This window comes from Platalea leucorodia (genome assembly GCF_965183815.1).
Source record: "Platalea leucorodia genome assembly, chromosome: 2".
NCBI lineage: Eukaryota > Metazoa > Chordata > Aves > Pelecaniformes > Threskiornithidae > Platalea > Platalea leucorodia.
The window spans coordinates 125,781,530-125,804,484 of record NC_138824.1 but is presented as its reverse complement, the minus strand read 5'-3'; the positions used below and the strand labels follow the sequence as shown (position 1 = coordinate 125,804,484).

The 22,955-nt window shown below is 51.3% G+C and overlaps 1 protein-coding gene across 3 annotated transcripts in view; it reads left to right on the top strand.

The window, feature by feature from the left end:
• Window positions 1–13,543, top strand: part of LSAMP (limbic system associated membrane protein) — a gene marked incomplete at both ends in the record, with an annotated part of 319,707 nt that extends 306,164 nt beyond the window's left edge. For 2 of the 3 annotated variants that reach the window (XM_082337975.1, XM_082337974.1), the window contains one exon: window positions 6,029–6,126. In XM_082337975.1, the coding sequence (XP_082194101.1) occupies window positions 6,029–6,126 (98 nt within the window). Of the gene's footprint in view, window positions 1–6,028; window positions 6,127–13,398 lie in introns of those variants that run through there. The other variant, XM_082337973.1, reaches the window with a different exon arrangement.
• Between the last annotated feature and the right edge of the window lie 9,412 nt (window positions 13,544–22,955).

Genomic DNA, 22,955 nt, shown 5'->3' with positions numbered 1-22,955 from the left:
GACTGCAGAGCAAGGCGTGACGGAGACAGTTTTTAATCTAGCCAGTTCAGGTAGCAATTAGTGACGGGCAGTGCGCCAGGCTTTCTGTTCATGCCAATGATGTCCTGAAGTCACACGAGAGCGTAACACCCAAATTTAATATGTGGCCGTAATATCACCGCTGGCAGCTGACTGCCACGGTGCTCCCTAGAAACTGAGGGAGGTTGTGGATGTGGAAGTCTTCAGGCAGTCCAGAAGTGACTGGACAAGTTCACAGAAGAAAAAAAATGAATCTGTCAAGGAATATTGAGTGCTCGGGATGACTCTGAAGCAGCTGAGGAAGGCCAATATGATGCCATGCCAGCCATGTGCTCCCAGCCAGCCCCCACCCGGCACCTGCAGGGGACAGGACTGAAGGTTAGTCAAGACCTTTGGGCTAACCTAGTAGAGCTGGGCTTTTCAGGTGGCATGCTCCTCTTGGAGGCAGGCTGTTTTTGAGGAAGAGAGCAGCTCTTGGCTTTGCAATCTTGCTGTGGTTTGCTGCGACCGTAAGCAGCACCCTGCTTTCCCCCCCCCTCCCTCCACCATCTCACCCAAGTCCCACCACCCTCCTTGCAATGTCTTTTCCTACACCCTTCACAGGAGTAGGAGCAGTTCATGAGCCATGACACACAAAAAAAACCCAAACCTGGGATAGCCTAGCTTGCAGACCTCCTGGGAGGAGAAAGTGTAGCAAGCCCAGCTGTGCTGTGCCAGTTGTACGGGGACTGAAACCTGTGAGGGGCCAAAGCACTGACCCACTGAGGTGGTCCCAGGAAAGTCATTCAAGATGCATGAAGTCTGTGGGGACCTCCACAGACAGTTTTGTGTAGCTATTTGCCTTTTTCTGAAAGACCAAAGCTCTGCGCTGTTGCAAGGCTCTGAGCCAAAGCATCAGAGCAGAAAAATGTTCTGAGGGACAGTCACTGGCTTTCTTTTTTTTTACAATTAAAATAAACATTTTTTTCCTCCTCAAGCCTTGCTCTCAGACACAGCAGAAGTATTTTGGCTGCTGCTCTTCCACTTAAAAAAAATAAAATCAGCCTGAGGCAAACACCCAGCATGGGATCATTTCACCCGCCCTGTTGATGCTTGTAAAGTGCTATGCAAACGGGGCCTTATAATGGGAAAGGACAGGCCACCTTAGCAGTAGCGGGTGCCGCTGGCTCTGCATATGAGGCTGGTAGAGCCCTCGCAGCACCGCCTAAGCAGCACGCTGCGCACGAGAGCGTGCGGCAAGTCTTCCTCTTCATGCTGCGTGGAAGGGTTTGCCTGCAGGAGGGCGAGGCGCTGGGTGAAATTGCTGAAGGGCCTTGCTGCCCCTTCCACATCCCCACCCGAAAGTATGGTGCTGTTCTCCCAGAAGCGTCAGGAAAAGACCCCTGGAGCCTCTCTGCACGAGGCTGGTGTACGGAGCCGTAACACGCAGGTGGGCAGGAGCAGGGAGGTCACCGTGGCACAGCTCTGTTTTTCCCATGGTTAAATTTAAGGACACAGCTAGGGTTACCCTGCCTTGGGGAGAGGGGTGGGATGGGGGCTGCACGTGGTCTCCTTCAGCCCTGAGAGAGCTACGGCTCTCTAAATCTCGGTCAAGGCTGCTTCATGCCATGGCAGCAATGCAGCTCACCCAGGCTGAATGCGTGCCACGGACAAACCCGCGGAAACATGGGGTGCAGTGTCCCGTGAGGCTGTTGCAGCACGGTGGCAGGGGTCCACCTGCATCTGCGCTGGGCATCTAAATGTCTCGCTATTTCGAGGAAGGAAGAGAAGTGCAATTGTTTTGCCCGTGCCAATTTTCAGTCTGTTCCTTCTTGATTTGATTAATGTGATCTGACTCGGTCAGCCGTTTGGGGCCTGGGGTCCCTTAAGGGTTTATTTGTGAAATGCTGCCAGATATTCCTATGAACTCATCATCATCAGAAATTCAATTTCCTTCCCCGGCGGCGGTGGAAGAAAACCCCCTTCAGCGCTCGTGCGCGGTCACGAACTTCGCAGCGCTGCCAAGCTGCGGGGCAACGGCTCGCCCCGCACACCAGCTTGTGGAGCAAACTCCCAGCGCAGGGGCCCAAGGCTCCCGAAGCGGGAGACGGCGGGGAAAACGCCACTCGTTTGCCGCAGCCCCCCCGTGCCCAAGGGCCGCTTCTCGCCTTGTAGCACCAGGGGGAGCGGGCTTCGCGCAGCGCGGCGGCGGCCGAGCTCGGAGCCGAGGCCCGGGGGCGGCTGGGGCCGGTACCCGGGCCCAGCCGGGCCGGGCGGCGCAGCGCGGCGGGACGGGGGTTCGCCGGCCCTGGGGCTCCCGGCGGTGCTCGCTGGGGCGGCGGCACCGGGGGGCGGCGGCCGCCAGGGGGCGGCGGAGACCGCGGCCTCCCCCGCTGCTGCTGCGGCGGCGGGCGGTGGCGGGGCCTGGGCCCGCGGCCCTGGGGCGCTGGCGGGGCGGCGGCGGCGGGGACGCGGGGGTTTGCGTGTGTGTGTGTTTGAACACTCCCAGGGACGGTGATTGCAGCGCTGCCCTGGGCAGCCGGTTCCAGTGCCTGACCACTCTCTCCGTGAAGAAATTTTTCCTAATATCCAACCTAAGCCTCCCCTGGCGCAGCTTGAGGCCGTTCCCTCTCATCCCATCGCTTGTTACTAGGGAGAAGAGACCGACCCCCACCTCGCTACAACCTCCTGTCAGGCGGTTGTAGAGAGCGATGGGGTCTCCCCTCAGCCTCCTCCAAACTAAACACCCCCAGCCGCTCCTCCCCAGCCTTGTGCTCCAGCCCCTGCCCCAGCCCCGCTGCCCTGCTCTGGCCACGCTCCAGCCCCTCCATGGCCGCCTTGGGGTGCGGGGCCCAGCGCTGAGCGCAGCATTCGAGGTGCGGCCTCACCGGTGCCCAGCGCAGGGGCATGCGCGCAGAGAGGGCATCAGGCAAACGTGGGCTGTCACAGCCGGCCAGGCCACAGCATGGCCTTTGGGGTTGGACTAGGTGACCTACAAAGGTCCCTTCCAACCCAAACTATTCTATGATTCTATGGCAACACCGAGGTGTGGCTAGGAAAGACGACGGAAAATGATAAAGTAACTTGAAAACAGATCCTACTTCCTGCACAAAATCTCATTCAAAGATGAATAGTTTATTTTCTTCTAACATTTTCACTCTTTTTTTTTTAGTTTGAGCAGTCAGTCCCCCCCCAAGCCTAAATTCTCAGTTTGCAACATTTTATTTTGTGATTGAACTATAACCTTCCCACATTTTTACAATACGTGTGACAGTCAATGTAGCATACGTGGCAGGTGTCTTAGCTAGCTGTGCTGTAAGACGCAGAGCTTACACGCAGCCCCCAGGGTTACGTGCAGGGGCTGCAGCAGCTCTGAACCACACCGGGTCCCAGGCCTCCCAGTCAGCTTAACCCGCTGCCCGGCACCCTCACGGCTGCATACGGCCCGTTGGTGCAAACAACTGCTGGTGTGAGCATATGGTGGTCTGCATGATCAGGCCTTCACCTGGAGGGGCTTCTGCAGCCAGCCCCACCACCTCACTGGCACAGGCAGGGAGCTTAGCAGGGAAACACAAGGACATATAACTCACGCCATTTTTCAGCCATGGAGATAGGAGTCTTGGCTTGTCAGGTATCCTCAAGCTTACGCACACAAACTCAAGCAGGGCAGAAGCTGGTGTGACCCTTTGCCACGTCCTTCATCATGTCATGCTTTGTGTGTCCTCCCTTATACCTAGGTATTGCAGAAGCTCATCCTTTTACCGTGCTATACCATACCATACCATACCATATCCTACCCTATCCTACCCTACCCCTACCTCCCACCAAGCACACAAACCCCAGAGCCATGCACTTACTTACACATATGAAGGCAGCAATACCCAGGCAAGGCCAAGCATGCTTATCACTCTGCTGTGCTAGGTGTGCACTGCATGCCTCCGTAGGTACATATGCCTTTGCTTTGACTGCACGTGTACCCAAGAAAAGTGGCAAGAAGGGGACTGGTTGCCACATGTATGTGTTACATATATGTCCATGTATGTGTTGGACAAATAGTATTTTAGCCAAATAGTAAAAATGTGATGGCTGAAAACTTTTTGTGGGCAACGCATCCTACCTGGTGTGTTCTTGATTATTTGCTGGACCAGAGAAGTCATATTTTGGGACTTTTTCACTGCCATCATAGGACACAAATAGTCCCAAACATCCTCCCTCCCAATCATTTGACCATGGAAGATGCTTTCTCTGACACATAGGTCAGGTAAGCGTAGTAGCTGAACTTGAACTTGTTCCTGAGCTCAGAGGGGAAAATAAGTTCCCGTCACCCAAACAAAGAATGAAAAAATAGTGTTGTAAGATTTGTGTGACAAGCCACAAAAGATGAGCAGGGAATAACTGAAAAAAGAAGCCATAGATGGAATATAAATTTTCCACACAATTCAGCACATACTTAATAATGAAAGAAGCGAATTGGGGCAGAAAGAGCTGATCTAGTAAGTGACGGGCTACATTAGCAAGAAATCACATAAATGAAAGTGCTACAGAATTTCAGGGGTTCTGGGTTCTTGCTGCCTTTTAGTCACCAGCTAGAGCTTAATAGCAACCGTGCTCCACCCCGCAGAGAGGGGCTCTTCGCCTGGTAAACTCTGCAGGTTGTGAGAGGGAGCAATTGCACTTCTGTCCCGTGGGGCTCCCCTGAACAGGGGGCTTTTTTTTTTTTTCTTGGCTCCCCACCTGCCATTAGACATTGCTCTTCTTGGTAGTAAGCATGTCTTCTTCCACACCAGGGTCAGTCCCAACATATAGGCTCATTTCCATCTCCACACTTCAGCATCTTCCTGCACCCCTTCTGTGTAAAACACCGCATAAACATATATGTGTATGTATGTGTACACGTACATATGCATATACATATATGTGTACAAATACATGTATTTATACATATATGTGTACATGTACATGCATGTGTATATGTGCATATACATAAAATTGTATATATGCATACACGTATGCGTGCATATGCATGATGAGCATGCATTTGTGAAACCACAGCCACGTACCCCTCCCTGCCCCATTATAAAGAAAAAGCTGCCAAGGCTTGGTATTGCAGGGTGAATTTAAAACAGCATCACTGCCTTTAAAGCCATCCAGAAAAGGAAACCCATAAATGAGAGGATGAATGAGAAGATGGCAGGAGTGTTAGCACTTAATATTCCTGGAGCGAGGCTGCATTATTTGTTGCTGCGGCAGAGCGCTCCTCCCTGCCCCCTCTGACAGACCCCCGTGCATGCGCGCACACACCCCTGCAAGTTCATTTCCCACCCTTACGAAAAATCAACCTCCCTGGCACATCCTGCACCCTCACCCCATAGGAGTTGTGCCACAGGGCTGTAATCACAACAGCGAAGCCTTCCTCCACCCCGATTAAGGAATAAATAATTGCGGCGCAGCCCCTGGGAGGGGAGGCGTCCGCTGGTTGGGCCCATGTTTTATTGATCGGACCGCTGTGATGAATCAGCCCCCGCGGAGCCGGTGTCTGGCTGCAGACAGGCACTGGCCACCGCGCAGAATTACAACGAGCCCTGGCATCCCAGGGCCACCGCCGGGAAGGTGGCGGAGCGGGGAGGTGCGGGGCCGGTGGCCGGGGGCTGCGCCCTGCGAAGGTGTGAGCCATGTCCCTGCACCAGGCAGCCAGCGGCTCCCAGCTGGAGGGGTGGGATGGGGTTGGCAGCTGGGATCAAGCCGTCCCGCTTGCGCCAGGCCCTGTTTCTCCAGCCTGGGTGTTGCTTAGGAAGAGCTGCATGCTGTCAGAGCGTTGGGTGGGAGGGGAGGATGCTGAGGAGCTGGTGGGCAGGAGCCTGCAGTTGGGCTGGACAGTCTTACCTAAGCGGGAAGGCGGCTGTGCCCTGCCGCCCCGGCCCCCTGCCGCAGGAGCAGCCCGGGAGCAAGGCGCCGTGTTCCTGTGTTACCCCCGTCTCGCCCAGCCGCGTGTAATCTTGTCCTCTTTTCTCTCCCTTCTCGCACCCTGCAGGACCCGGCACAGGGAGAGTAGACAACGGCTCCATGAGTTTGGCCATCCCACTGTGGCTGCTGGCAGCGTCCCTGCTCTGCCTACTCAGCAAATGTTAATACAAATCAGAATTTAAAAAAATAATAATAATAATAATTAAAAAAAAAAAACAACACGACGACAACAACAACAACACACAAAACAAAACGCGTTATACAGGAGACAGAGCGAAGAGAAGGGAGAGAGAAAAGGGGGGGGAGAGAGAGAGAGGACTGTTTATTTCACAACTTTTGTGTGTTCAGGAGTGAAGAGGGGGGAGAGGAAAACTTACAGCAAAGAAGACTCAGCAACATTTAATCCGAAAACTGACAAGCCGGCTGTCAAGTCACTGACCATCTAGGAGGCAACACAAAGCAAGGGAGAGAATGGGGCACCAGCAAGGATTGTGTCGCCGGAGGATGCTGCAATGTAAACAATCCAACAAAACCCGCAAAGCCAATCGAACAGAAGATCCCTTTTCTTTTCTCTCCTCCTTCCTCTTTTCCATGCTCCCTCACCTTCCTTCCTCCTCTTTCTTTCTTTTGTGGAAAGAGGTCTTTGCTTCGGTGTCAATAGCCACTTAACTTTTTGGATGCCCTGGGTCATTTTCGTGAGCCGATGCTCAGCCAGTTCATACTTTTGAAAGCAAAAAAAAAAAGAAAAAGAAAAAAAAAAAAAAAGCCACAAACCAGAGCAAGTCACCTGAAGCTCTCTGCACACTGGTGTCCTGTGAAGAACCCCTTCCTCTCTTCACTTCGCCCTGCGCTCCTGTGCACCCAGCCCTTGCTAAACACCTTCTTTCCCATCCCCTCTTCCATGCAACATTGCTCTCACTGGCCTGAACTAAAGCTGTGTCAACTCTACTGAAAACATACTTTTCTTTTCTTTTTTTTTTTTTAATCCTCTTCGTCTCCCCCCTTAATTCGACCAGGTGTCTTTCTCCCGTGTATGCCTGTGTGCGTGCGTGCATGCGTGTATGTTGGGCTCTCGCTCCGTCTTCTCTCTCTTTCTCTCTTTCTCTTGCTCTCTCTAAGCATGCAAAAGGAACGGTCCATGTGTACATATGCTCATCCTGCTGTAGATAATGTCCTGCCTTGTAAGTGTGAGACAAGAAGATGCTGAGAGATCGCTCAGGCAGAGAAGAGGGGTGAGGAGAGAGGGGCAGCTGCAACACAGGTTCCCATAGTGTTCCCTCTCCAGCGTCCTCACTGGCTTTTTGACTCCTGGCCACCTTGCTTGCAAGAGTCAGTCTGCACCCTTGTTTAGCCTTTTTTTCTCTCCCACCTACAACCTGTCTGGCTCTCAGCCTTCAAGTACCAGCCTAGGAGCCCCTGCTACACATGAGTGCTTGCACACGCGCATGGGGGTGTGCACATGTGTGCATTTGGCCAAATAAGCAGAAGAAAGCAGGACTGGCCTGCAGCACTACGGAGTGCGGGGTGCTGCCGCCCGTTCCTCCTGGGGAGGGGAGGCTGGGCCAGTGGGATGTGAGTGATGAGACCTTGGACATCACCAAGCAGCCATTCCTGTAGGTCTAGCGTGCGCGTAGGAACGATGCCTCAACATGAAAACCACAATCTGGTCATTCCTAACCATTTTGGTAGTCATGCAAAAATAGAGCCAATACCCTTTTTTGTTGTTGTTCTTACTGTCCTCCCTGTTATAAAAGGAAACGTATGCTATGTAAGGGTGTGAGTGTGTGTGCGTGTGTGTGCGTGCGTGTGTGTGTATTGTACACCACTGCTACTACAAAGCTCACTTTGCAAATTCCACATTTGAAACAAATTGGGTCAGAAAATGTCCAGGACCTGTGAATGTAAGAAGAAAAACAAATGTCAGGTCCAAAATCCTGGGCTTATAAAGAAGGAGCTTAAAGTGGTGCAGCAAAGAAGTAGGCAGCACAATTCCCCTTGCTCTTCTCTTTCCTCATCTGAAGGGTGCTGGTCTTGCTGGAGAGGGCTATCGCTTGCCATCACCCTTCCCATGGCAGAATCACATGCAGAGATGCCAACAGGAGATTCTCCAGTGGCTCCTGAGTGAGGAGGAGAGGGAGAGAACAGGCTGTGAGAAACAGGGTTAAGAAAATGCTGGGTGGTGGCTGGAAATTGCCATGCCAGCAACAGGTCTGCTGCAGGAGCCGGAGCGAGCAGTGGGAGAGGGGAAGCCAACAGTTGTACAGTCCAGTGGCCGCGGTGCATGTGTGCAGGCAGGGGCAGTGGGGAGAAGACTCCTGTGTTTCCTGGCCAGTCACAAGCCCTAGCATCCACAGCTGCCAAGATGATAAAACACAGGGTTTATCATGGTTTTTTGGGGGGAGGGATGCACAGGGAGGAATTTGCCCGCACAAGTTGAGTGACCATCCCACGACAGTGCAGTGTTTTACAGGTGCTTGGCACCACTGAGCTTTCAAGCACCAGCAAGCTTGCTTTTCTGTCTTTTCCCTGTGAATTGGCGCAGCGGCAGCATGCTTGGCAGCCATGCTCGCACGCTCTTGAAGGCAAGGGGGAAACATCTTGGGCTTGCAGCCCTGTGGCGTGCGGGAGGGGATACCCACCGGGTGGTCCCCTGCGAAGGAAAGTGGGAATTGCTGTCTGTGAGCCCGTTCCCATCTTTGCACAGCAGGGGCACGCTCCGCCAAGGCCTCTCCCTGCCGCTCAGTGCGGCGCTTTCACCTTGCACTGCGGCACTGCCGGCGCCTGCCTCCTCTCTGCTGAGCTCAGCTGTTTCGGGCAGCAGCAGACAGGCAATTAAGCAGGCAGTGAAGGGCTCCTCGCAGGCAGCCAGAATGAGCGAGGAAATATTAAAGAGAGAGACACGAGAGGCTGAAGTTTGGGTGATGGCAGACTTGCTATAGACTTGCTGTAGATTTGGATGGTGGTAAATTATGCTCCCACTGCTCCTCCAGGCCCCAAAGCCATACCTGTGGGTGTTTGTGCCTTGGCACAAGGGGGGAGAGCTGGGCAATTGGTGCTTGAAATCCACCGAAGGCATCCAGGGACAGCTCCCTCCTTCCGAGACAGGGTGGTCATTGATGGGACTTGTGCATCTCCTTTGGAGACCGGCATGCTGTGGCCCAGGAAAAAAAAATGCCCTGTATCCTTCAGAGCGTTCAGACACCCCCGTCCTCATGCCTGCCTCTCGGGAGGGTCGTGTCATTCGGTGTCTTAGTAACAACTCCAGATTTCCTGCTGCAACAGGGCTCCTCATCCCCCTGGTACAGCTGCGAGCTGATGCTGGTCCCAGAAGCTGGGGCTGGGAGCTCCACCCTCTCCAGCACACTGGCACAAGGGAAAACACCACATTGCTGGCATTTCTCATTCTCGGGGCTGTACCTAGGCCTGGATTAATTGTCGCAGGCTTGTTGCAAGAAGGTGGGGACCCTGCAGGGACATGCTGGCATAGTCTGTTCTCAAAGGCTGGGTCAAGCCCACCGTTTGCTTTAGGCTGAGGCTTCTCTTTGATGTCAGCCTGGTTGCTATTGGAAGGTCTGTCCCGCATGTTGTCCTCTGCATGTGTTTTTGTGGCTGTGGGGTCACTCCTAGGCACTGGGTTCACACACATCAGAGCCCTGTGGTGTGGTGGTATTCACAAGTCCCAGCACCTCATTGTCTCGCATCTTTTTTGGTTTGAAGGGGTTTTGAGGGGTTATTTTTTTTACATGTCAAGGCACAGAGGCTCATGGTTAAAGGGAAATACATTACTAAAACCAGGACACCCATTTTTTGACACCATCTGCCTATTAGCTAGAGGAAACAGCCACAACCCCAGTGCTGGGATCTGGTCTTGCCTGCAGGACCTGGGCAGATCTATGGCTCCGTTGCATGTCTGTGAAACAGGGTTAAAGCCAGTTATTTGCAGACCTGTCTGAGAAAAGCCACAAATACCAAGTATGCCTGTTATCTGCAGCAGTGCTGGGAGCCCCGCTCCTGGCAATGTCTGTTCCTAGCAGGGCTGGGGGAGTCGTGGGGAGTCTGGAGCTTGATTTACTCCAAGAAGCTAATCCTACGAGCTGCCACGTGCCTCACGGGTTGCTGTGAACATCCCCCTGTTTCTCCTGAACTCGAGCAGGGATTGCTCAAAGCATCTGTCAAGAGGAGAGCCCAGATGAACATAGGCAACACAGGCAAGGTCAAACGCTTTTCCCCATTCTCCTTCTTCCCCCTGCCCTTTGACAGAGATGTTGCAAAGGGTTTTCTCATGTCTCAGGCCCTTTTCGCTGAAGCTGTTTCTCCTCCTCGCCTCTACTCCATGTTCATGTTGCTATCTTCCCCATCCCCTCCCGACAAGCTGCGCTCTCGCTTCCTGCTGCCTCTCAGCTGGTTGGGGACTGGGGCAGATGGGAGTTTGGAATGGGACACCAGTTCCTTGAGCTTGTCAGTGTAATTGTGTTTGATTGATGGAGATTTAACATTTAGTGTTATAAAAAGAAATGAACAAAACGGAAAAAAAAAAAAAGAAAAAAATGTATTTCTTCTACTGGTTTGTAAATATTACAAGAGTTACATGAAGATGTCTGGTAATGTCCAAGCAGAGGAACAAAGACTTGGATTTAATATATGGCCCCATACTTGCTAGCAGATTTCTAACCCTTTTCAGATGACCGAGAGGAGGGGTGAAGGCAAGTCTTTCTGAAAGGAACTGGACAGGGGAATTGCAGCCACCCCGAGCCACATGAACTCCATGCTGACTGTAGCGTGTTGCTTGGAGCATGTGTCTGGTCAGATGGAAAATGAAGCAGACACCTGTCTCTGAACGGCTGGGAAGGGTGACGTGGGACGCTCCAGCCGATACCTGTATCTTGGCGGTTGTGTTCATTTTTGTTTGTTTGCAGCCCCGCAGCTTGCGGGTATGTTCCTCAGTGATGCACTCCCCTCCTCCCCCCTTCCCGCTTTCTTCACCAGTGAAGTTGTGTCACCCCATGCTAGCACCAAGTGCATGTTAACGTGCCATTCACGAAGATTTCATTGGTGACATGCATTGTGTCGAGAGTTAGTCTTTGTCTGCACACCTTTCTCACGCCACTGACTGTTCGCCGCTTGGGCAGATCTCTCGTGTACTGCTCCTTGCCCCACTTTTGGTCAAAGTATATCCAAGCCCCACCAGCTCTTCTTAGCTCCAGGTGCATCCAGACCATGCCCCCAAGCCACCTGTCTGAGCAACCCCATTTTGAAAGTCCGCACTCACAGCATGGACAAAGTCACCGTCAATAGCCACATGGTCTCCAGGCTGAATGGAAGCTGCACATCTGGAAGGAATTTGGGGGAGCAACAGCAAGTCCTGATGATTCAAGAGCATTTGAGGAAGAGGATCTGGGAAGTCGGAGGAGCTACTTTAGAGTCCTTCACAGCCCCGCCACCAGGTGATGTTTCAGCCCAGTCTTTGTGCAGTGCTTTGCCACTTCGCCCCTCCCTGATGAGGAACCTATGGGCACAGGGAAACAGCTCTTCTCCTCCCAACCCCCCTCACAGCTCTGCTTCCTCTCCTCCAAGCACACTGACCCGCAGCCCAAATCATCATGGTGCTTGATGTGATGTAGCAACTGAAACCGAGGATGGCTAACCAAGACAGTCCTACAGAGGAGATGCTAGGGGGGGTGAGCAGTTCTCTCTCTCTCTCTTCTGATGGTGCACAATCTTACTGCTCTTGTGACTCAAGTACACAAAACTTCTTGAGTTAGGAATGCCAGGAGCAAACTATCCCATGGAAAGAGCAGAACCTCAGGCAGGGAAGTGATGGAAAAACAGGATGGCAATTTCCAAGATGTGATTCCAGTGGAAAAGGATAGGGATGAGTGGTGTCCATCATCCATGCGCAGAACTCCCAGGTTCACCAGTGAAGAGACCGTGGCCTCTCAACGCTAGTCTTTTAGAGTGGCTTCATTTCCAGTGGGATGCCCAGAAGATTTTTTTTTTTTTAACTGCATGACTCCTGCTGACTAAGAGCTGTGTCACACCATTAAAACCTCTTTCTCTTTTCCTTCTTGCAACTTGCTAGAACGATGTTCAGGCAGCTCCTACAGCCCCCCCCCAAATTTGCTTGATGGTTGGCTCCCATTAGGGCAATATGTGGTGTTGGCTTGTTGATTCACTCACCATAACAGGAAAGCAGAAGTCAACTTGGTGAGGCTATGTTGGTATGGTCCTCTATATCTCTGTGGCTTGGGGTGATGCGTGTGAGGCAAGGAGACCAGCCAAGGCAGGGCTTGGGAAAGAGGAGCAGCTCTCTTAGTTAGCCCAGACAGGTGGCAAGCAAAGGGTCCTTCACTTGTTGCAGGCTCAGGCTAGCTGGTGCCGCAGTGACTCAGCCTGCCCTGCAAGCCTTGTAGAAGTGCCCAGGCAGCGGAGGAGGAACGGGCAGTGCACGTCAGGAGGACATGACGGCAGCACGGGTGGCACGGCTGCCTGCACGGCAGGGCTGCCTGCACCGCAGGGCTCCTTGGGCAGCACGGCTGGGGAAGGGGCAGAGATCACATCCAAGAAGGGCCGTTCCCAGGTAGGGCAGGACCTTCCTTCCCTGCCTGCGTTCCCGGTGCATCAGACGCCCACCTCCTGCCCCCCCGGGGTGTGCACACCACGCTGCGATGGGCGTCAGTGAGCGATGCGGTGTGAGACCGCGTGGCTCCGGCCGTGCCCCAGGAACAGGCATGTGGATGTTTCTGTACGTAACATACGGGCCACGGATGGAGATGAGGAGCAAGACCACCTAGGAGCCAGCCAGTGAGGAGAGCATCTCCCAAGTGGGGCTGTCCTTCTCTGAAATTATGACGTTTGCTCCCCATTTTGGCCAGGCACAGGCACACACGCACATCCCTGCGACCTCTACCGCACACGTGCTACAGTAGTCCTCATGGCTACCACACAGGTGCTCTCCTTTCCCCCGCCCTCCACCACACACGCAGACAGATGTGTTCCTCCGCTTGCTCCCGGCGATGGCTCTGTCTGCCCACGCAGCTACGTGGTGACCTCCTGAAGAAACCAGGAGAAAGCGCGCGTGTGCCTGCGCCTGCGCGTGCGGGAGCACACGTGTGTGCCAGGAGAGGGAGGCGGGGGTGAAGAGCAGGAACCTGCCTCTGCGGTGCCACCGTCACCTCCCAAAATCTTTCAACTTTCCCAGCTGGAGCCAAGTTTCATCCTCTAGACCTTGAGAATGAAGGCCAGTCCCTTCTTCTTGCTACACGGTGGGGTGGTTAGAACTCTCCTCATTAACAGTGTTATATACATATAAATATATATATATATCTATATCTTTATATATATTTTTCCCCAGCACTGTAGACATGAGCTGAACTTCTCTTTAACGAAACGAGAAAACGGCCATTTTAATTTTTGCCATTGGTTTGTTTTTGGAACTAGCTCTGTGAAAGAAAATTTTAAAAGCGCAAGTGTGTGTGTAAAAGAACCTATAAAAAAAACCAAAACAACCCAACAAATGAATGAACAAAACCCAGTGATGGAAAAAAAAAAAGCTTTTTATTTTTTCTTTTCTCAATGTATTTAACTTCTGTTATCTCGTTTCTGTTTCTTTACATGTATGAATGCTCTGCTCTTCTGTGATCTTAAAAAAATACAAAAAAATACAAAAATTAAATAAACGTGAAAAGGAGGTAATGTTTCTTCATTTTTCCCTCATTTCCTTGCATACCCTGGCTTGTCTCCTCTCTGAGCATGTCTAGTGATGACTTCCCAGCCTACGCGGGGGACGCGGGCCAGGCTGCCCCGTCCCTCACCTTCCTTGGTGGGGCAAGGTGGTACAGGGCTGCAAGCAGGGCAGGGGCAAGTGGCTTGGGCCTGAGGGTGCCAGGTCACCCCTAGCAGACTGGCCCCTGGGGTGCAGGGCCTGGGGGTGAAGGTAGCAGGCTGGATGTAAATAGGCATGAATTAGGGATGCCATGAGGAGAGGTGGGGTGCAGAGGCTGTCTGCAGCCAGCGCTTGCCTTCAGCTCTTGCAAATAATCACATTTTTTTAAATTAAATAGCATAATTGTGTGTGTGCAGGTACAGGTCAGGATCAGGGTTGCATTCTCAGGAAGGGAAGAGCAAGGAAGCAAATGGATGGGATGGGCTGAGAATGAGAGGACAGGCGAGCACGGGAGAGGAGCACCAAAAGACAGAGCACAACGGTGGAGACGGAGGAGGAGGTCAGTGGGAAGGGAGGCAGGAAATGCTGGCCAAGAAAACGGAGCAGGAGACAGCACTGGACAGGTCAGGTTTTATGTTGAGGACAGAGATGGGAAACAGGAGAACGGAGAGGGCCTGGGGCTTGGAGCAGCAGTGCGAGGCTGCACGTGGCGGGGCTCAGCTCGCACCGTGGGAGAGCCTGGCTGCAGCTCTGAGGGCAAGGTGGTCTCATCCTCATGCGCTGCTGGGGCGTGAAAAACCAGGGCTTCTTATTTCTGGGTCTGCTCTGCCCAGCCTTTGTGTGGTGCCTTCACTGCCTCTGCTTCACCTGCCACCTTCTCCTATTTACAGTTCGCTGGGGCACTCGAGACCTACGTACAAAACAGGGGTATATTCTATGAAAAGGTTTATCTAATTTTGTTTCTGGAACATAACACATAGGACAATGAAAGCCTGGTTTTCAGTAGAGTACAGACTTGTTTCTTAAATTGCATGAAATTAAGTAAAACCTGCTGTCAGCAGCTCAGCAGAAACGGCATGCTAAGCAGAGGTACGTCAGTAAGCACTAGACATAAGCAGGACTGTGAACATGAACGTGGTTTGCGCTTACCACGCCTTTGCTATGCGAGACCGAGAAGAAGCAATGGATTATGAACCCTCCTCTGTCACCATCATTCTCTTCCACGGCGCTGGGAGAGCCGGGGGGTTGTGAGGATGGGGGGGCCACAGGCAGAGCTGGTGGGGGAGCCCCAGGCTGGGGTATCAGTGTGCTGTACGGATGTGAAGGTTGGTACTGAGCTTTATTGGCCGGTCGCTGAGGTGGAAACAAGCCACGCTTCTGGTGCTGTACATGGATGTCACCAGCGCTACCAGGGCTCCACCGCAATGTCTGCTCTGAACACACCTGGAAAAGCTGTCTGCGCCTTTTCACCTCCACCTCCTTAAAGCTGAGACTAAAAAGACAAGCAAAACCCTGGCAAGCACAACATCTCTTTTCATTAACATTTTAAATGGTTATTTTTAATGGTACATTTAACTAACACTAACTTATCCATGGGAAGAGAATTTGGCTGTTAACACTGGCATCTGCTTAACAAACTGAAGCTTTGCATTTGGTGAGGCGTGAGCATAACACCAATAGTATTACTTGCTAACAGCAGACTCATTAGCATTAATTACTGCATTTACTACCACAAAGAGCTTTCTGTATCTGTAACAGCAGTTATTAGATGTACCCCATTCTCACTGGAAAAGGTACATAGGAAATTATTAGCAGTGATGCAGACCTACCGGTAAATGATGATCTAAATTCTTGGCACTTACCATAACTCAAAACTTCCAGAAGAGTAAAAAAAGTGATGAGATGTTCTGGGGACTGTGTTCTTCATCTTTTCTCACTGGAGAACTATGTTCAAACATGGCTAAATTGCATTTGGAAATGAGTTGTTTAAGGGTTATAGTGCTCAAAGGCCACAGGAAAATGTGTGTCCATAAAAATATCTTGCAATTCAGCCAAGACTGGCTCTTGCTATCCAAAGCAGGCATTGTCAGAACGGGCAAAGAGCTGGGTTTAGAGAGATAAACTGCGACGGGTAAAACACCTGATCAGATTGGCAAGACTTGTCACTTGTGCCCATCAGCAGCTGGAATCCCAAGGCAGGATATTTGTCTTAGAGACACCATATTTTGATGCGTGGGATGTGAAATAGGGATTTTTTCCATAAGATTTCTCAAAATGTGACACTTGAGGCTGGGTTATAAATCAGGATGCAAATGTCTCAACTTATCACAAAATCCAGACCCAAGCATCCCAGAAGCACAAGGGCATCTTTGAGTGGCTGTGACACGGGATACCTAAGAGCTGGAAATTGCAATGACTTGCTTCCAGAGAGATACCTGTACCTAACACCTTGTCTGTGTTACGAACTCTGTCCACACACGGCAGGTGTGGTGTCTGTAAAAACTTGGGAACACACTGGAGAGTATGAGCTTTACACAGTGCTTTCTAGTGATTAATACTTCATGGTATATGGTTTGTAGAATATTTACCTCTTCAAAAGCGCTGTCTTTCCAGTTTAGGTTAAAAATGGTGCAATGACCAGGAAGCTAGAATGAATGTTTGAACCATTTTTCACAGAGAGGAAGGTGTTAATTGAAATGCAGAATAGAGTGGCCATACATTCCAATAACCTTGGTGATAAATCTGATTTTAGTTTTTTTTAAAATATTACAATTAAAATGCAAAACACTGAGCAGGAATAACACCACTCTGCCAGATGAGAGCTGCTCCAAAATTGTTACAGGGCTGGAGGGCAGCAAGGCACCCTTTAGGCTTGGTTTGGAAATCACACCTCTGCATTGATCTGCTGTTGCTCCTTCCTTGGCTGCTGATTTTTTTATCCAGCTCTGTGCCTGGGACTTGAGGGTTGCAGTCCCCTGATGCCTGTGGTGACAGGCTGCAGTACTGGCAATGGGAGAGTTTGTGGAAGTTATTGGTAGAAGTAGACGGTCCCGCTTTCTTCTGCCAGCTCAACACATGGATCTGGGTTTCCAATCTCTTGGAGCCCAGCCTCCAAGACTGCTTCTTTAGCTTGCAAGCCATTTTGCAACCCAGTCCTCCCAGCTGGAGAAATCACTCCAGGGCCTGAGCCCCTCGAGGATGCCACCCAGAGAAAGGGTCAGTGGGAATGCCCAGGGCACTTGACACGAGTGCAGGAATCCAGCAGAGCTTCAGCCCCTCACAGTGCGCCTGGCTTCCAGTCCTGGCCTTGCATTCAGCCCTACGTGATCACATGTAGCTCTAATAGTCGTGCAGGCTTACTTCTTGTAGATGACTGAATTGAGTCAGGTTTTATTTTTGCCCTGTTGTTCTGTTGGGTTCCCCTCCCAGCTCTGAAACCATGCACTTTGTCTAGCATCAAAATTTTCATGGGGAATAATGGTCTAATCCCCACCATTATAAGAGAAGTTATTTTGCTTTCAGGCCAAGGGATATGGCAGCACAGAAAGCAAGGATCTTGAACCAAAGAGTCTGCAGGGGTACTCCTGCCAACCCCTCCCTCCCCATTCCTTGGGCAAGTGAACACATGGCAAGTGAGCAAGCTGAAACGGCCACGGGGAGAAGCTCTGACTCCAGCTGGGCTTCCCCCATCCACTCTCACCCAGCCATATGCCATCTCCGAACCCTCATTCTCTCAGTGTCATGCAGGGGCACAGAAACCACCAGGGATCCTGGCAGAGAAGCAGGAGGTCCTCTTTGAGACTGATGATGGGATCTCTGCCTTCACCTGGCTGTCTGGCAGCTAGCACCCTTCCACTGCCATCCAGCAGGCAGCACACGAAGAGCTCCTAGAGGTGCCAGAGCCTGCAGCAAGTAACAGCATAAGCCAGGTCATACAAGGAGGCAGCTGGGTCTCTGGATATAAGGGTGGCACAACCATCATTACTGGAGGAACTCTGCCTCAGGGACATACTGCTCATTTAAAGTGGCTTCAGTTGGCAAAAAACAAGCACTGTGCATTCAGCTAGAGCCCCCATGAGCTGATGGCAAGCTTGAGATAAGACTATGCACCCTCTCTGCAATGTGGTTTGGGAAGCCTGCTCAAATAAAGGCTGCTGTGTCTGCCTGTGGGTCCATCACCCATTTGTAGAGTGGCCTGAGAACTTCTCCGGCCATGGAGAACCTCTCCCACATCATCTCACTGGCTGCTGACTTTACTGGTTTTCTTAGCAGAGCCAAGACAACCCCTTCCCAGCACCAGTACTTGTGAGCTGGTTGTCTGTCTTGTGAAGGAGGGGGTGGGCTCACCATATCTTTCCATGAATGTTACTTTATCCAGTCTGAGGTCTTCCTTCCACCACAGAGCCTTGCTCGCCTTCAGCACAGCCTCCTGTCACTGATCAAAGCTCTTCTCCATGGCACAGAAACTAAGATGTCCAGAGGTTCATTGCTGAAGTGCTAGTGATAGCCCCAGCTGCTCCTCTGGTAGCCCAACACGGTGTGCAGCCTCTCTCATTGCAGGCAAGGCAGAGCAGGGAGCAGTGCTGCTGTTTCCATCCACGGCACACGGTGGGGATGAACACAGTGCTATGCTCTTGAAGCAAGTTGCTCTTGCTGGTAGCGGTGCATTGCTCTTCTGCAAGGTTTTTCCGTGGCGGCGGTTGGCACGGCAGAGCTGCTGACAGGCATCAGGGCAAGCCTCCCACGCTGCAGGATGGGGCTCCAGCTGACACGGCCCTCGTACCCATCAATATGAGCCATACTGCGTGCTCTGTTAGCAGGACAGAAATGTGATCATATGCCTGAGCCCAGTCAGGCCTTTTACTGCCAAGTGTTCTGGCAGCAAGTGGCTGCGGAAGGGATGGGTGTGCAAGCGTGGCCTTGGGCTGCTGTCTCCTTGAGGATGATGTAGGGGGGCATCTCTCTAGGGACTCACACCTCTTGGGGACCCGAGGGCTGCAGAGAAGACAGGGATTTGTGCTGCTGGCTGCAGAGAAGGGTTTACTTCCCCGGGGGCACAACTGAGCGCCTCTTTGTAAGGAGCCAGCAGCTGAGAGCCAGCTCCTGGGTCCAAGGAAACCCTGAATCAGCATGAGGGCAAGGATCACAAGCTCAGAGGGCATTTGCGATGCTGTCCAAAGCCTTCCTGCTCTGCTCTTGTTACCCCTGTTAGCTAATTGAAATGGAAATAAGGAAAGAGACCAAACATCTCCAGGAAGAGGCTGTAACACTTGCAAATAAAGGTTTACAATGGCTCTAAAGCACCTCCCTGGCCCCCTGCCCCAGGCAGCTACCCCAGGCAGCGATGTGTCCTCGGGCAGTGGAGGGATAGGGCATCCTGAGGCAGCCAGATCAGACCAACGGGAGCCGATTGCAACTGAGGGATAGCAGAGTTAACAAACTACAAGGCACTAAGGAGAGTGACTGAAGAAAGGGGAAAAAAGACAATGGAGGTACTTTGTGCCTCTAATGATGGCTTCGATGCGGCAAATGAGGGAAAATTAACACCAGACAGACAAATGGCAACTCATTTCAAAAGGCACTGAATGAGACAAAATTGCAATGAGAAGCTCAGGGGATTAATTCGGTAGCAATGAAACAATGAAATCTCCCAAGGAATCCAGTGCTCCCGCACACTCCCTTGGTCACTGTCTGTACCCTCAGAGCTCTCCCTCCCTGCCCTGTAGTGATTCCCCTTGCTCCTAGATAAATACTAGAGCTGATAAAACATTTATTCAGAGCAGGAGGGTGAATTTGCTTTGATGCTATCCTCTCTCCCACCTTCTAAAATTTGTATCTGCAACAAACAGTTTCTGTCTGCAACAAAGGTGAACAGGAGTAGGAAGTTATCATTACTCCCGTGGCCAAAAGCTGATGTTGTGGTCAGCATCATGCAACAGTCTGAGAAACCAGGACGGCCTGATCACGGTTAGGGTCAGGGAGGTTTTGCCTTGGGGCACAAGGACAGTGGCTGCGTAAGATGGTTTTTGCTTGTATACCAGAGGGAATAGTCCCCTTCCTCAGCTGGTTGGGCAATTTCACTTAATGAATTAATTGCTGAACTCTGTCCCTCTCCGTCTCTGAAACACTGGCAATGCCATTGCATTCTCCTGCTCTGTCTCTGTGACATGTGGTTGGTTTTTTAGCCTTGTGCGCTCTTGCCCTAAGAGACATAAGCTTGTGCTAAGAGGCGCATGTCATGGGGAGGGAGCCTGTACACCGCCCTGTGCATCCTTCTGCACCGGGTGCCCACTCCAGGGCTGCCCATGCCAGAGGAACAAGGCTCAACACTTAGGACTGGGTCTGTGTGTTCAGCCAATCGAAGCAATACAGTAATTTAGGGAGCGGGAAGCCTACAGCATGGGACTCTGCTGGGACTCTTGCTGTGGTAGCAGTTTCTGTCCAATGCTTACAAACAGTAGGGATTCCTACCAGAGGTAGACTAGTACCTGCCTAAAGTCCTTATTGATACCTCCTGAGCTAAGTGTGCCTGACTCGTTGCACTGGCTTTAGCCTCACTTCAAAAGGATGGCACCAGCTTGGTGTGAGAGGTTACCTGGTGGCAAATCAGGTATGAGCAGTTTGGGGTTTTTTTTCATATATGCTCATTACCAATGCCTATGAATAACCCCAAGAGAGACAGCATGATGGTTCTGTGTGTGCTCACCCAACAGCTCTGTCACTTGAAAAGATTATTGCGATTACTGTGCCATTTTGGTTCTAGGCACAGATGCCTTCTTTAAGGGCCAGATACCCACGTGGTGAAAATCAGCATTGATATACTGACACCAATGAGTCTGCTGTGCTGGTTAGTGAGCTCCTCTCCAATGTCAGAGTTGCTATGTGTAGAACCTATCAAACAGGAGGGATTCAGCCGTGTCATATAGCGATGGGACTCTGCTTGACAGGTGCCACAGAGGCAAAGGACAGGTATAATGTGTAGGCACCTGCTCTGGAGCCTTGAAGACATGCTGTCCTACAACAGCAATCTTGCCCTAGAAATTTAATTCGTTGGAGAGGCCTGTTTAGCTGAGCTGCCCTTTGTACAGGAGAAGCAGCCCTTGAGAAGGGCTGCCTGGGCTGTGATTGCTCTGTGCACACCCTGTGCCTGCTCTGTGCACACCCTGTGCCTGCAGTGGGACCCCCAACGCTGGGCTCGCTGGCCCCTCTAATGCTGGTTGCACGTCCACAGCCCTCCAGTGCCAGCAAATTACCCTGGGCAAAACCGTCAGAGGCATGGCGCAGTGGGACCCTGCCGAGCGGGGCTGAACACAGAGGCTGAGTCTCACCCAGGGGCCGGAGCATGCTGGCAGGTAGCAGGCCATTCTAATAACTTTTTTGTAGTGAGCAAATTAGCTAAAATTGAAGCCAGGCTCCAGACACATTATGAACAGATAAAAGAAGTGTAGCTACATAGGGAAGTGTTTGATGGGTGATCAGCTCCCTTGTTTTCTGCTCTTATTCTCTTGCTTCTCTGTCATTCGAATCTCCTTTCCACCTTTATTGGTATTAGATAGTTAATTTTCTTGCAGCATTAGTGTTTGTCTCTTCCATTTCTGTTTCTAGTGCATGATTTTGTTGAGCAAGCACGAGCCATTTGGCCCACATTGATTATTTATGAAGGTGGGAACCTTTTATCTCAGCTGCCTAGTAACTTAACTATGGTGTAGAAAGAGGCTGTCTAGAAGTAGCTCCGCGTCTTGCAGGAGCTAGGAGACAGGGAAGGCGGTTGAGATGCTGCAATGTCTGATAGGAAAGGAGTAGAGAAGGGAGGCAAATCAGGCTGAACTCACTGTAAAGGGTGATTTATCTATTATGCCACTAGAAAGCAGGATTAAAATGATACCCTTGGGATTTGATAGCGCCTTGCATTCATCTTGCAGAGGTGCTAAGAAAATATCAGTAAAGAGTGAGGTCCATTATTATAATTTCCAATGAGAAGGGACGAAATTTTTTCAGGAATGAGTGCAATGAGAACATTGCACCTCTGCTTGTGATGGGCTGGAAGCTCACCCCTCACCGTGCGCGGGCAGATGCTCCGCAGTTGCCTGGGTGCTGGCTGTACAGCCTGACTCTGCGAGTGAGGGCAGAGCCGAAGAGAACAAAGGATTTCTAGTTCAAGCGAGGCTTAGCGGGAGAGGCGTTGCAACCCTCCAGTGAGACTGCATACCGTGATTTCTGCAAAACCAGGCAAGTCACGCACTTGTAATGGGTCACTGGGACCTGCTCAGGTGGAAACAGAAAATGAGTTTCCCTCCGCGGCCCCCGCCCTTTCCTAGCCCAGCCTTTTGTATTTTCCCTCTTTTCGTTGCCTATCTGCTCACATTGGCCTCTACTAGTCCAGAAGATGGGAAAAGAAACACAGCTGACCAAGTGTTGGCAAAGAGATCTGCAGAGGGACACCTGTATGAAATAACGCACCATTGAGAGGATCATTCTCAGGATCCAACACACAAATACAAGGCTGGCAGCCTGGAAAGGCGTTGTCCCTTTCTTATACACAGAAGTATGCAGGAAGGCAAATCCATAGCATGTTGAAAACTGCTCTAGAGCAAAACAAATAGATCAACACTAAAGGACAGGAGCCGAACTGTTTTATGAATGGAGATGTTATTAGAGTGTACTGCAAACAGGATAATGAAATATCAGCTCAAATTTCACTTTGCTCTTACTACTAAATTGGAATCCTACACAGAGTTTAATATAGTTCTCCTAAAAATTTCTTGTCGCTTCTGCTCTTCCCTTCATCCAATGACAGCTGAACCTGTCAGATTCCAATCTGTCCCACGGCTTATGAAAAAAATGTTTTATGGAAAAAGTATTTTATGGGAACATAAATTTAAATACTGCTCCAGCATCAGTGCCTTTCAGACAGAAAATGTTACAGGAGCTGCCTTTGAGGTGACCAGCCAGAACACAGTAAAGTTAATGTGAGGAAAGGAGGAGGACGTCTGACCCCTTCTTTAGCTGCATGTCATCAGGATTTGGCATGACATTCTCTGGTGGGACGAAAACGGGACAAGGGTAGGGTGTATCATCTTGGAGGCATCCACAGTCAGCCAAGGAAGTGCACACATGCACCATGGGTCTTGAGCCTGGTTTAGCAAAGGATAGATCCCAAGGATCTCTGCCATCATTTAAAAGTATGGCTTTCTCCACTATGAGCAGGGCAGCAGGGATAGCTGCAGAGGGAGGCTGACGTCTCTGTGGCAGGGATGCAGCGCCTCTACCCCAGCATGAGCTATCAGAGCCAGCTGAGAGAGGAGGAGAAGGTACAGCTCTTAGGGTCCCT